At 42.0% G+C, this 14,951-nt stretch overlaps 1 protein-coding gene across 5 annotated transcripts; it reads left to right on the forward strand.

Moving 5' to 3' along the window:
- The first annotated feature begins 538 nt into the window (after nucleotides 1-538).
- On the forward strand, nucleotides 539-14,861 carry LOC115122036 (intraflagellar transport protein 56). Of its 5 annotated transcripts, none has more exons than XM_065010202.1 (20): nucleotides 539-632; nucleotides 7,234-7,368; nucleotides 7,510-7,602; nucleotides 7,716-7,830; nucleotides 7,947-7,996; nucleotides 8,111-8,256; nucleotides 8,413-8,460; nucleotides 8,544-8,715; nucleotides 8,878-8,952; nucleotides 9,056-9,158; nucleotides 9,275-9,330; nucleotides 9,636-9,674; nucleotides 9,831-9,884; nucleotides 12,714-12,777; nucleotides 12,901-12,989; nucleotides 13,102-13,185; nucleotides 13,292-13,361; nucleotides 13,453-13,559; nucleotides 14,192-14,325; nucleotides 14,523-14,861. In XM_065010202.1, the coding sequence occupies exons 1-20, from the start codon at nucleotides 606-608 to the stop codon at nucleotides 14,632-14,634; spliced, it is 1,773 nt and encodes a 590-aa protein (XP_064866274.1). In that variant the 5' UTR covers nucleotides 539-605; the 3' UTR covers nucleotides 14,635-14,861. The 5 variants fall into 5 exon arrangements, with proteins under 5 accessions (XP_064866274.1, XP_064866275.1, XP_064866276.1 ...); XM_029651185.2 differs by lacking the exon at nucleotides 539-632 and adding an exon at nucleotides 3,719-3,928; XM_065010203.1 differs by lacking the exon at nucleotides 9,636-9,674.
- The last annotated feature ends 90 nt before the right edge of the window (nucleotides 14,862-14,951 follow it).

A 14,951-nucleotide genomic window follows, 5' to 3' on the forward strand; every position in this document is an offset into this window, starting at 1 on the left:
TTCGCTTTTTCAGATTTCCCCCTTTTTTTTAGCATCTCTCCCTGTCTTTTTGCTGATGTTCCTGGTATTGTATAGGATCATTTATTTTTTATTTTGTTTCGATGTCGGTGACCTCTTTTAGATGCCACATAAAACAGCAAATAAATGTTTTCAACTTTTGCACACATTGGAGCATTTCCTAGATTAAATGAATTTGAAATATTAAGGTAAGTTTATTTTTTGTCAATTCCAAAACGTTCTGTCATTTCCACAGTTAGTGCCTTGCAAAAGTACCCATTCCCCTTGGCGTTTTTCCTATATGGTTGCATTACAACCTGTAATTTAAATGTATTATTTGTATTTCATGTAATTGACACACACACAAAATAGTCTAAATTTGTGAAGTGAAATTTAAAAAATGAATTACAAACGGAAAAGTGGTGCATGCATATTTATTCACCTTTCCTAAATAAGATCTGGTGCAACCAATTACCTTCAGAAGTCACACAAATAGATTGCACACAGCTGGACTATATTTTACTGAGTGTCACATGATCTCACCTGTTCTGAAAGGCCCAGAGTCTGCAACACCACTATGCAAGGGGCACTACCACACAAGCGACACCATGAAGACCGAGAAGCTCTCCAAACAGGTCAGGGACAAAGTTGTGGAGAAGTACTGATCAGGTTTGGGTTATAAAATTTAAAAAAAATCTAACTTTGAACATCCCACGGAGCACCGTTAAGTCCGTTATTAAAAAATAGAAAGAATATGGCACCACAACAAACCTGCCAAGAGAGGGGCTCCCACCAAAACTCACAGACCAGGCAAGGAGGGCATTAATCAGAGGCAACAAAGAGACCTAAGATAACCCGGAAGGAGCTGCAAAGCTCCACAGCAGAGATTGGAGTATCTGTCCATAGGACCACTTTAAGCTGTACACTCCACAGAACTGGGATTTAAGGAAGAGTGGCCAGAAAAAAGACATTGCTTAAGAAAAAAATAAGTAAACACATTTGGTGTTCGCCAAAAGGCACGTGGGAAACTTCCCAAACAAATGGAAGAAGTTACTCTGGTCAGATGATACTAAAATTGAGCTTTTTGGCATTCAAGGAAACGTTATGTCTGGCGCAAACCCAACACCTCTCATCACACCGAGAACATCATCCCCACAGTAGCATGGTGGTGGTAGCATCATGCTGTGGGGATGTTTTTCATTGGCAGAGACTGGGTAACTGGTCAGAATTGAAGGAATGATGGATGGTGCTAAATACAGGGAAATTCTTGAGGGAAACCTGTTTCAGGCTTCCAGAGATTTGACACTGGGATGGAGGTTCACCTTACAGCAGAACAATGACCCTAAGCATACTGCTAAAGCAACGCTCGAGTGGTTTAAGGTGAAACATTTAAATGTCTTGGAATGGCCTAGTCAAATCCCAGACCTCAGTCCAATTGAGAATCTGTGATATGACTTAAAGATAGCTGTACACCAGCGGAACCCATCCAACTTGAAGGAGCCGAAGCAGTTTTGCCTTGAAGAATGGGCAAAAATCCCAGTGGCTAGATGTGCCAAACTTATTGAGACACACCCCAAGAGACTTGCAGCTGTAATTGCTGCAAAAGTAGGCTCTACAAAGTGTTGACTTTGGGGGGTGAATAGTTATGCGTGCTAAAGTTTTCTGGGTTTTTTTGTCTTATTTCTTGTTACTTTCACAAATATTTTGCATCTTCAAAGTGGTAGACATGTTGTGTGAATCAAATGATACAAACCCCACAAAAATAAACTTTAATTCCTGGTTGTAAGGCAACAAAATTGGGAAAATGCCAAGGGGGTGAATACTTTTGCAAGCCACTGTAAGTTTGTGATGGAAATGATACTTCGACCGTTTTTGGAGAAAAACAACAGACTGCTTAGCATGCTTTGGCTAGTATTACAGCAAGGATATAGTTAACACTAAACACAAATTACATTTAAAAAAATCTAAATTCTACCACAAATTAAATAAATTATAGCTTGTTTGGAAATGACTGATAATAAAAAATATTCTCTACACCAGCAATATTTACCTAGATTTTTCTTCAACTTCTGGACATGACACGTGGAACAACTGTCCGCTGCTCTGGCCCCCCAATGGTGGAACAAACTCCCTCACGACGCCAGGACAGCGGAGTCAATCACCACCTTCCGGAGACACCTGAAACCCCACCTCTTTCAGGAATACCTAGGATAGGATAAAGTAATCCTTCTCACCCCCCCCCCCTTAAAAGATTTAGATGCACTATTGTAAAGTGGCTGTTCCACTGGATGTCTTAAGGTGAACGCACCAATTTGTAAGTCGCTCTGGATAAGAGCGTCTGCTAAATGACTTAAATGTAAAATGTAATGTAATGTCCACTGCAGCCATATGCTTCAGCGTCACTACGTTTCCATGGTAACCAAATTAACATTCTCTTGACAAAACTTTTTTTATTTTGCCCTCAGTGGTGGAAATGACACCACTACCAAAGGACAGGTGTATTTTGTGCAGTGGTGGGGAAAGTACGCAATTGTTATACTTGAGTAAAAGTTTTAAAAAATGACTCAAAGTAAAATGACTCGAGTATAAGTAAAAAGTACAACTCCAACGCTAAGTCATAATTAAAAAACTAAGCATGTGTGTTAAGTGTGTCTGCCAGATCAGAGGCAGTAGGGATAACCAGGGATGTTCTCTTGATAAATGTGTGAATTGGACCATTTTCATGTCCTGCTAAGCATTCGAAATGTAACGAGTACTTTTGGGTGTCAGGGAAAATGTATGGAGTAAAAATTACATTGTTTTCTTTAGTAATGTAGTGAGGTAAAATTAAAAGTTGTCAAAAATATAAATAGGAAAGTACAGATACCACCAAAAATTACTTTAGTACTTGAAAGTATTTTTACTTAAAGTACTTTATACCACTGATTTTGTGTAAATATAAAGGGCATACTGACAATAAATATTGATATAGATTTTATTTAATTGACTCTTTCTCTACTAGATAACATTATATAATTAAGCAATAAGGCATGGGGGGTGTGGCCAATATACCAGGCTAAGTAAGGGCTGTTCTTAGGCACAACGCATTGTGGAGTGCCTGGACACATTGGCCATATACCACAAACCCCATGAGGGGCCTTATTGCTATTATGAACTGATTACCAACATAATTAGAGCAGTAAAAATGAATGTTTTGTCATACCTGTCTGATATTCCACCGCTGTCAGCCAATCAGCATTCAGGGCTTGACCCACCCAGTTTATAATGTGTAGTTATTAATGTTTTCTCATAGAAAAACATAGTAGAAGCTCACAAGTATGGGTCAGGGACAAGGCAGAACAGTGAAATGTAGGTATAAAATGAATCTGAAAAGTAGCTAAAATACTTGATAGAGATGTGTTAAAAAATCAGGGGTGATTGTAATGTGAACTTAACATATAAAGAATAAAAACATGTATTAATAAAATCCCCCAAAATTGCCCTTGAGGACATAGTGCCCGTAGCTGCAGAATCACCCTGTTACATCATATTGGGAGAAGTGGTACAATTTTAAACCACTGAGGAATCTGCTATTCCTCTTCTGCTGTGATGATGAATGGATATGAGACTTTATGTCCATTTATAAGACAGGCGTGTGTAATAGTGTTAGCAGTATAAAACCTTAATGTTTTTTGGCATACTCGCCATGCGTCTATAATTCACTTTCTACAACCCCAGCTCTTAACACAGTGATAAACCAGTATGCTATAGGGAGGGGCAACGACTGGTGTAGACGTTGCTTGGCGACAAGAGCTTCCATGCTTGTCAACAGCGATCTGTTACACTAGCTAGCTGGGTTAGCAAATATTTATTGATTAGAAAAACATTTATCTTGTCTGATTATCTGAGCGCTGTTACTGTGCTTTCGTGACGACTAACTCCATTGGCGATGGTAAGTGTTTGCTTTACTGAATGCAGCTACGCTAACATAACTTTCGCTAACATTAACGTACTGTTTTTATTTTATTTCACCCTTATTTAACCAGGTAGGCCAGTTGAGAACAAGATCTAATTTACAAATGCGACCTGGCCAAGATAAAGCAAAGCAGTGCGACTCAAACAACAACACAAAGTTACACATGGAATAAACAAACATGCAGTCAATAACACAATAGAAAGGTATATATACAGTGTGTGCAAATGAGGTAAGATAAGGGTGGTAAGGCAATAAATAGGCCATAGTGGCGAAATAATGACAATTTAGCAATTAAACACTAAAGTGATAGATGTGCAGAAGAGGAATGTGCAAGTAGAGATACTGGGGTGCAAAGGAGCAACAACAAAACATAACAGTATGGGGATGAGGTAGTTGCATGGGTTATTTACAGATGGGCTATGTACAGGTGCAGTGATCTGTGAGCTGCTCTGACAGCTGGTGCTTAAATTTAGAGAGGGCGATATGAGTCTCCAGCTTCAGTGATTTTTGCAATTCCTTCCAGTCATTGGCAGCAGAGAACTGGAAGGAAAGGCGGCCAATGGAGGAATTGGCTTTGGGGATGACCAGTGAAATATACCTGCTGGAGCGTGTGCTACGGGTGGGTGCTGCTATGGTGACCAGTGAGCTGAGATAAGGCGGGACTTTACCTAGCGAAGACTTATAGATGACCTGGAGCCAGTGGGTTTGGCGATGAATATGTAGCGAGGTCCAGCCAACAAGAGCATACAGGTAGCAGTGGTGGGTAGTGTATATGGGTCTTTGGTGACAAAACGGATGGCACTGTGATAGACTGCATCCAATTTGCTGAGTAGAGTGTTGAAGGTTATTTTTGTAAATGACATCGTCGAAGTCAAGGATCGGTAGGATAGTCAGTTTTACGAGGGTATGTTTGGCAGCATGAGTGAAGGATGCTTTGTTGCGAAATAGAAAGCCGATTCTAGATTTAATTTTGGATTGGATATACTTAATGTGAGCCTGGAAGGAGAGTTTACAATCTAACCAGACACCTAGATATTTCCGCATATTCTAAGTCAGAACCGTCCAGAGTAGTGATGCTGGACGGGCGGGCAGGTGCGGGCAGCGATCGGTTGAAGAGCATGCATTTAGTTTTACTTGTATTTAAGAGCAGTTGGAGGCCACGGAAGGAGAATTGTATGGCATTGAAGCTCGTCTGGAGGTTAATTAACACAGTGTCCAAAGAAGGGCCAGAAGTATACAGAATGGTGTCATCTGCATAGAGGTGGATCAGATAATCACCAGACTGCCCAAGGCCAGACAACAGGCCCTCCGATCTGACACATTGAACTCTGAGTAGTAGTTGGTGAAACAGGCGAGGCAGTCATTTGAGAAACCAAGGCTGTTGAGTCTGCCGATAAGAATGTGGTGATTGACAGAGTCGAATGCCTTGGCCAGGTCGATGAATACAGCTGCACAGTATTGTCTCATCGATGGCAGTTATGATATTGTTTAGGACCTTGTGCGTGGCTGAGGTGCACCCATGACCAGCTCGGAAACCAGATTGCATAGCGGAGAAGGTACGGTGGGATTCGAAATGGCCGGTGATCTGTTTGTTAACTTTACCTTCGAAGACCTTAGAAAGGCAGGGTAGGATAGATATAGGTCTGTAACCGTTTGGGAATAGAGTGTTTCCCCCTTTGAAGAGGGGGATGACTGTGGTAGCTTTCCAATCTTTGGGGATCTCAGACGATACGAAAGAGAGGTTGAACAGGCTAGTAATAGGGGTTGCAGCAATTGTGGCAGATAATTTTAGAAAGAGAGGGTCCAGATTGTCTAGCCCGGCTGATTTGTAGGGGTCCAGATTTTTCCGCTCTTTCAGAACATCGGCTATCTGGATTTGGGTGAAGGAGAAATGGGGGAGGCTTGGGCAAGTTGCTGTGGGGGGTGCAGGGCTGTTGACCGGGGTAGGGGTAGCCAGGTGGAAAGCATGGCCAGCCGTAGAAAAATGCTTATTGAAATTCTCAATTATTGTGGATTTATCGGCGGTGACAGTGTTTCCTAGCCTCAGTGCAGTGGGCAGCTGGGAGGAGGTGCTCTTATTCTCCATGTACTTTAGTGTCACAGAATTTTGGGGAGTTTGTGATACAGGATGCAAATTTCTGTTTGAAAAAGCTAGCCTTTGCTTTCCTAACTGCCTGTGTATATTGGTTCCTAATTTCTGAAAGTTGCATATCGTGGGGGCTATTCGATGCTATTGCAGTACGCCACAGGATGTTTTTGTGCTGGTCAAGGGCAGTCAGGTCTGAGGTGAACTAAGGGCTTTATCTGTTCCTGGTTAAAAAAAAAATGAATGGGGCATGCTTATTTAAGATGGTGAGGAAAGCACTTTTAAAGAACAATCAGGCATCCTCTACTGACAGAATGAGGTCAATAGCCTTCCAGGATACCCGGGCCAGGTCGATTAGAAAGGCCTGCTCGCTGAAGTGTTTTAGGAAGCGTTTGACAATGCTGAGGGGTGGTCGTTTGACCGCAGACCCATTACGGATGCAGGCAATGAGGCAGTGATCGCTGAGATCCTGGTTGAAGACAGCAGATGTGTATTTGGGGGGCAGGTTGGTTAGGATGATATCTATGAGGGTGCCCGTGTTTAGGGATTTGGGGTTGTACCTGGTAGGTTCATTGATAATTTGTGTGAATTTGAGGGCATCTAGTTTAGATTGTAGGACGGCCGGGGTGTTAAGCATGTCCCAGTTAGCTAGCTAGCTATTGAAACTTTGCTTAGTAGTCTATGCAATTTAGCATTAATGTTAGGTTAGCTACCACACAAAGAAGTTTGTAAACATTGCCGTGCTGGATGATTATTTTATATTTTTGTTGTTGCAGAAATCTAACTTTACCTAGCATGCCAGCCTGGTCTCATAGACTAGACCGTAACATATGTAACAGTACACTTAAATCCGGGATACTGAAGTTAGTATGTTTGGTATGGTTACATGACAGATGGTTACTTAGGTTGTATGGTTACAAAGTGTATGTTTAGCAAATTCATAACATATCATCCGAAATGGGCGATGGAACTCCACAAATTAATACATTTCATACGAAACATAACAGATCATTCTAAATGGAGTGTCTCAGATTTACATAGAGAATAATGCGAAATGCTTTGAGACCAGGTTGCAGCCCAGCCACAGGTGTGAGACAAGTAACTAGTTGGATGGGCCCTTAGTAATTATGGCTGGCTCTGTTGTGGACATCACCGGCTGTGGAGTTCTATATAATTCTAATTTTCATTCTCTCAGATTCTGTCCAGAGTAAAGCCAGCAGCTGTTGGTGGGGAGATCCCAGTAAATAAGAAGGCAAAAGAAAAAAAGTCACCACTTGTCGAGGACTTCCTAGTTCAAAGAGACTATCTGGGGGCCATTACATTGTTGGAGGTAAATGCCACTCTGGCTGCATGGCTCCTGAAGTGTGACATATAGGTTTATAGCGCTGTTATATCTTTGAACAATGCAGTGCTTACATTACTGTCTGCAAAATAAGATGCTCATCCTATCAATATGGTTGAATTTGCTCAGTTTCAGCGCAATGTTGGCGAGCGAGGGGAGGATGCAGACCTGTGGTTGGCCTACTGTGCTTTCCACCTTGGTGACTACAAGAGAGCCATGGAGGTTTGAAAACCTTTATTGAATTCAGTAACATTGGTTTGGATGTGTGAAAGTATTTTCCTGTTTTTGATTGTGTGAGACATGAACTAATACCTATGTGTCTATTCCTTCTTCAGGAATACAAGGCCCTGACAGACAAACCAGACTGCCGCCCAGATGTGTGGGTCTACCTGGCCTGTACTCTCTTCTTCCTGGGGCTTTACAAAGAAGCAGAGGAGGCTTCACGCAAGGGTACCTCATCCACCTTGTTCCCCATTCTCACATTTTGTTTCTTTATTACAAAAGGTGATATGGAAAATTAAAGACCTTTTCTCCCTGACCATACGTGCTTCCTCTACCTCTTTCAGCCCCTAAATGCCAGCTGCAGAATCGACTACTGTTCCACTTGGCTCACAAGGTCAGCTTTCGCCCTTATCGCTAACTTATTCATTCAGTGCTATGGTACCAAACAACTTATATAACATAATTTGTTCTATTATACCCTTATTTCTGGTCTATTTTCTTTTTTCAGTTCAATGATGAGAAGCAGCTGATGGGTTTCCACCAGGAGTTGGAGGATGTGACAGAGGACCAGCTCAGCCTGGCCTCCATCCACTACATGCGCTCCCACTACCAGGAGGCCATCGACATCTACAAACGCATCCTGCTGCAGAACAGGTGACAGGCAACAGAATGCACCACAGAGTGACAGAGACACCGGGAAACACTCCAAATGTAATCCTGACACATAGGAGTAGCGGCACAGACTATGAGAGGGGGAGTTAGAGAGTGAGTGGAGGGAGGGAGAGTGATAGTTTCCCTGTGTTGAGACAGAGAGAAGATAACGGAGACTGGAGAGGAGGATAGTGACTGCTTGTGCAGGTGAGAGGGTGGGAAAGAGAGATTCATTGTACATACTGTGAGTCGGCGGAGCTCATGCTGTGTTCATACTGTGTCTGCTACAGAGACTTCCTGGCCCTGAATGTGTATGTGGCTCTGTGCTACTACAAGTTGGACTACTACGATGTGTCCCAGGAGGTGCTGGCTGTTTACCTGCAGAGCGTCCCAGACTCCACCATCGCTCTCAACCTCAAGGCCTGCAACCACTTCAGGCTCTACAACGGAAAAGCAGCAGAGGTAACGCAACTTGACAAGAGAGTCCTGAGCAAATCATTCTCAAAATGTTACCTTGTTTGTCTGAATGTTGCTTTGTTATTGTTTGTAAGGCTTCAGTCAGTGACTCAGCAATGTACAACATTGTAGTATTAAACATCTAAAATCACATTTTCCTTCTCTCAGACAGAGCTGAAAAACCTGATAGATATCTCCTCCAGCTCCTTTGAATTTGCCAAGGAGTTAATCCGACACAACCTGGTGAAAGTCATGATTTATCAGCCTACGGAACATAGCAGTTTTGCACCTCACGTGTGTAACAGCATGCAAGCAAATTACTTTTGATTCTTCCTCTGGTGTTCAGGTGGTGTTTCGTAGTGGGGAGGGGGCCTTGCAAGTGCTGCCTGCACTGATTGATGTCATTACTGAGGCTCGTCTCAATCTGGTCATCTACTACCTCAGACAAGGTGGGCTGCCATTTTTATTACTGACTAGCCAATCTAATGATGAACTGATTGATAACTAAGTGTGTTTTTTTACTGTTAATATATGGATAGTAATTGTATTTTTCTATCTCTCTCAGATGATGTCCAGGAGTCCTACCAGCTCATCAAAGACTTAGAACCCACCACACCACAGGTTCATTCCTCTATTTCCATTCACCATTTCCAGATTTCTCTCCCTCCCTTTTTATTTTTTCAACCCGCCTATCATTCGTCTCCTGCCTCTCAGCTATTTTAGGGACCAGTAATCTTACCCTCTCTTCCCTGCTCTCCATTTTCTTCTTCCTCCTTCTACAAGGATAGTGTAGTTTGCGGTGTAGTTCTACGTTTGCAGAGTAGTCATTCGTGATAGGCGTTTGTGTATTAACCTCCCCCTTTCTCTCTCTCTCTCGCTCTCTCTCTCGCTCTCTCTCTCTCGCTCTCTCTCTCTCTCTTTCTCAGGTTCAGGGCAGTGTTAGTCTTAATGTACATCAGCGTACAGTAAGTGTGTGTGTGCAGCCAGCTTTCTCTCGCAATCTCCCCCTCTTTCCCTATCCTCCTCCTCTCTTTGCCAGGGTTAGTGCAGCCATAAACTCAATGGATTGTGGTGTATGGTAAGTGCATATGTGATGTAACCTCTCCCTGACATTTTTTCAGGAGTACATCTTGAAGGGGGTTGTGAATGCTGCACTTGGACAGGAGATGGGGTCGGTAAGTACCAGAGATACATTTAGAAACTACACTGAACAAAAATATAAGCACAACATGTAAAGTGTTGTTCCCTTGTTTCATGAGCTTTCTGTGCACAAATGTGTTTACATCTTAGTGAACATTTCTCTTTTGCCAAGATAATCCATCTACCTGACAGGTGTTGCATATCAAGAAGCTGATTAATTTAAACAGCATGATCAATGACACAGGTGCACCTTGTGCTGGGGACACACAAAAAAGGCCACTTTAAAATGTGCAGTTTTGTCACACAATACAATGCCATACATGTCTCAAGTTTTGAGGGAGCGTGCAATTGGCATGCTGACTGCAGAAATGTCCACGAGTTGTTGCCAAAGAATTGAATGTTGATTTCTCTATCATAAACCGCTGCCAACGTTGTTTTAGAGAATTTGGCAGTACGTCCAACTGGCCTCACAACTGCAGACCACGTCTATGGCGTCATGTGGACGAATGGTTTGCTGATGTCAACGTTGTGAACAGAGTGCCCCATGGTGGCGGTGGGGTTATGGTAAGGGCAGGCATAAGCTACGGACGACGAACACAATTGCATTTTATCAATGGTAATTTGAATGCACAGAGATAACATGACGAGATCCTGAGGCCCATTGGCATACCTTTCATCGGCCTCCATCACCTCATGTTTCAGCATGATAATGCACAGCCCCATGTCCTAAGTACCTGTGCACAATCCCTGGAAGCTGAAAATGTCCCAGTTCTTCCATGGTCTGCATAGTACCAGACATGTCACCCCTTGAGCATGTTTGGGATGCTCTGAATTGATGTGTAGGACAGCATGTTCAAGTTCCCACCAAAATCCAGCAACTTCACACAGCCATTGAAGATGAGTGAGATAACATTCCACAGGCCACAATCAACAGCCTGATCAACTCTATGCGAACGAGATGTGTTTTGCTGCATGAGGCAAATAGTGGTCACACCAGATAATGACTGGTTTTCTGATCCATGAACCATCCTTTTTTTGAAGGTACCTGTGACCAACAGATGCATATCTGTATTGCCAGTCATGTGAATTCCATAGATTAGGACCTAATGCATTTATTTCAATTGACTGATTTCCTTATATGAACTGTAACTCAGTAAAATCTTTGAAATTGTTGGGTTTTATATTTTTGTTCAGTGTAAATATATAACTATAGATTAATGTACAGTGTATATACAGTGGGGAGAACAAGTATTTGATACACTGCCGATTTTGCAGGTTTCCCTACTTACAAAGCATGTAGAGGTCTGTCATTTTTTTTATCATAGGTACACTTCAACTGTGAGAGACGGAATCTAAAACAAAAATCCAGAAAATCACATTGTATGAATTTTAAGTAATTCATTTGCATTTTATTGCAAGACATAAGTATTTGATCACCTACCAACCAGTAAGAATTCCGGCTCTCACAGACCTGTTAGTTTTTCTTTAAGAATCCCTCCTGTTCTCCACTCATTACCTGTATTAACTGCACCCGTTTGAACTCGTTACCTGTATAAAAGACACCTTTCCACACACTCAATCAAACAGACTCCAACCTCTCCACAATGGCCAAGAGCAGTGAGCTGTGTAAGGACATCAGGGATAAAATTGTAGACCTGCACAAGGCTGGGATGGGCTACAGGACAATAGGCAAGCAGCTTGGTGAAAAGGCAACAACTGTTGGTGCAATTATTAGAAAATGGAAGAAGTTCAAGATGACGGTTAATCACCCTCGGTCTGGGGCTCCATGCAAGATCTCACCTCGTGGGGCATCAATGATCATGAGGAAGGTGAGGGATCAGCTCAGAACTACACGTCAGGACCTGGTCAATGACCTGAAGAGAGCTGGGACCACAGTCTCAAAGAAAACCATTAGTAACACACTACGCCGTCATGGATTAAATCCTGCAGCGCACGCAAGGTCCCCCTGCTCAAGCCAGCGCATGTCCAGGCCCGTCTGAAGTTTGCCAATGACCATCTGGATGATCCAGAGGAGGAATGGGAGAAGGTAATGTGGTCAGATGAGACAAAAATAGAGCTTTTTGGTCTAAACTCCACTCGCCGTGTTTGGAGGAAAAAGGATGAATACAATCCCAAGAACAGCATCCCAACCGTGAAGCATGGAGGTGGAAACATCATTCTTTGGGGATGCTTTTCTGCAAAGGGGACAGGACGACTGCACCGTATTGAGGGGAGGATGGATGGGGCCATGTATCGCAAGATCTTGGCCAACAACTTCCTTCCCTCAGTAATAGCATTGAAGATGGGTCGTGGCTGGGTCTTCCAGCATGACAACGACCCGAAACACACAGCCAGGGCAACTAAGGAGTGGCTCCGTAAGAAGCATCTCAAGGTCCTGGAGTGGCCTAGCCAGTCTCCAGACCTGAACCCAATAGAACATCGTTGGAGGGAGCTGAAAGTCCGTATTGCCCAGCGACAGACCCCAAACCTGAAGGAGAAGGTCTGTATGGAGGAGTGGGCCAAAATCCCTGCTGCAGTGTGTGCAAACCTGGTCAAGGACTACAGGAAACGTATGATCTCTGTAATTGCAAACAAAGGTTTCTGTACCAAATATTAAGTTCTGCTTTTCTGATGTATCAAATACTTATGTCATGCAATAAAATGCAAATAAATTACTTAAAAATCATACAATGTGATTTTCTGGATTTTTGTTTTAGATTCCGTCTCTCACAGTTGAAGTGTACCTATGATAAAACATTACAGACAGTGTATCAAATACTTGTTCTCCCCACTGTATATAGTTCTGCCTTGATACCCACCTGATTTTGTTTGTGTGACATGATCATGTAATTTTTCCATTACAGAGAGATCATCTGAAGATTGCTCAGCAGTTTTTCCAGCTGGTTGGTGGCTCAGCTAGCGAATGTGGTGAGTGCTCCTCCAGATATTTAAAATACTGACTAGAATTACATTTTTGTACTGCACTAATTCAATGGTAAATATGTTTTTACACTGATGCTTTCTTTAACAATTCCTTTCCCTGTGTCTTAGACACCATCCCTGGCAGACAGTGCATGGCTTCTTGTTTCTTTCTGCTCAGGCAGTTTGAGGATGTGCTCATCTACCTCAACTCTGTCAAGGTAAGTACAGCATAATACCCCGACACATATTTGTGTCCACATAGAATATTGATGTTCTATAATTATCGTTCTTCAATGGATTCTAAATACTCTGAACTCTCATTGCTCACAGAGTTACTTCTACAACGATGATGCCTTCAACTTCAACTATGCACAGGCCAAAGCTGCTGTTGGCAACTACAGGGAGGCAGAGGAGGTAAAACCTTGACATGTCCTTTTGGGATTATTTGATGTCATTTTATTAACTTTTTGTATGTGTTTTATTGTCTGTTAAAAATGTGTGCTTTCTCTTTGTCTCCCAGATCTTCCTGTTGATTCAGAATGACAAGAACAAGAGTGACTATGTGTACCTGAGCTGGCTGGCACGCTGCTGTATGTTCTCCTTCTCATTAAATGATGTAAACATTTGCTGGTATAACACTGTTGTTCTATTGTTGTTAATGAACCCTGTTGTCCTATTTAGACATTATGAACCAGAAGGCCCGTCTGGCCTGGGAGCTCTACATGAAGATGGAGACCTCAGCAGAGTCCTTCAGCCTCCTGCAGCTCATTGCCAACGATTGCTACAAGGTTACTCTCCTTTATTAATTCCAAAATCACTCAACTTCCTAAATGTTTAATTTCCCCATCAGGACAGAAGTTATTTCATTCTGAGAGTGCTTGCACCAGCGGGGGGAAAAGTACCCAATTGTCATACTTGAGTAAAAGTAAAGATACCTTAATAGAAAATGACTCAAGTAAAAGTCACCCAGTAAACTACTACTTGAGTAAATGTCTAAAAGTATTTGGTTTGAAATATACTTAAGTATTAAATGTAATTGCTAAAAAAATACTAGTATATTAGTATAAAGAATTTCAAATTCCTAATATTAAGCAAAGCAGATGGACAATTATTCTAGTTTTTTTTATTTCCAGACACTCCAACATTCAGACATCATTTACAAATGAAGCATGTGTTTATTGAGTCCGCCAGATCAGAGGCAGTAGGCATGACCAGGGATGTTCTCTTGATAAGTATATGAATTCAAAATGTAACGAGTACTTTTGGGTGTCAGAGACTGTATGGAGTAAAAAGTACATCATTTTCTTTAGGAATGTAATAAAGTAAAAGTAGTCAAAAATACCCAAAAAAACAACTTAAGTAGTGTTTTTTTACACCACTGATTTGCACCATGTGTAACTCTTCTCTCTCTCATCTACAGATGGGCCAGTTCTACTACTCAGCAAAGGCATTTGATGTCTTGGAGAGATTGGACCCCAACCCTGAGTACTGGGAGGGCAAAAGGGGGGCCTGTGTGGGTATCTTTCAGCTAATTTTGGCCAGCAGAGAACCCAGGTAGGTGTCTACCTTAGCAATCTACTGGATTGATATAGGATCATGAATGTCACCACTTTGTATAGCGTTAAAATAATCTGTCCTCAGCTCAGTGACCTACACTTTTTTTTTACATGATGGGCTGTATTTTGCATTGCTGAAGTCTGTCAATGTGAGTGTTTGTTTCCATAATGTGTTCAATTGTGTGTATTTTACAGGGAGGCTTTGAGGGAAGTGCTGCCCTTGCTGAGGCACACTGGGAATCCTCAAGTGGAATACATCATCAGGATTCTGAAGAAATGGGCCAAGGACAACAGGGTTTCTCTGTGATGTTATCATTCCGTACTTAAGAATGCATAGCCTATATGAAGAAAAGGGTCCTTTGGGCAAACTGACAGTCAAATGCAAAAATTCACCAAAAGTGCCAGTTTGTTCATTATACATTCATCTCTTTCCTGTTTGTTATTTTGTTAGTACATTGTATTGGTGTCGTTTTTTTGCACATTTATCTTGTACATATTTGCCTATGTGAATAAATATTTAAATCTTATACCACATCTGTGCTTTTACCATCTCTGTCCTTGACATCACGTTTTAGAGCACATAAAGACCAGTGCTTATCATGCATACAGAAATATAAAACAGGA

Source organism: Oncorhynchus nerka, linkage group LG26, assembly GCF_034236695.1.
Source record: "Oncorhynchus nerka isolate Pitt River linkage group LG26, Oner_Uvic_2.0, whole genome shotgun sequence".
Classification (NCBI taxonomy): domain Eukaryota; kingdom Metazoa; phylum Chordata; class Actinopteri; order Salmoniformes; family Salmonidae; genus Oncorhynchus; species Oncorhynchus nerka.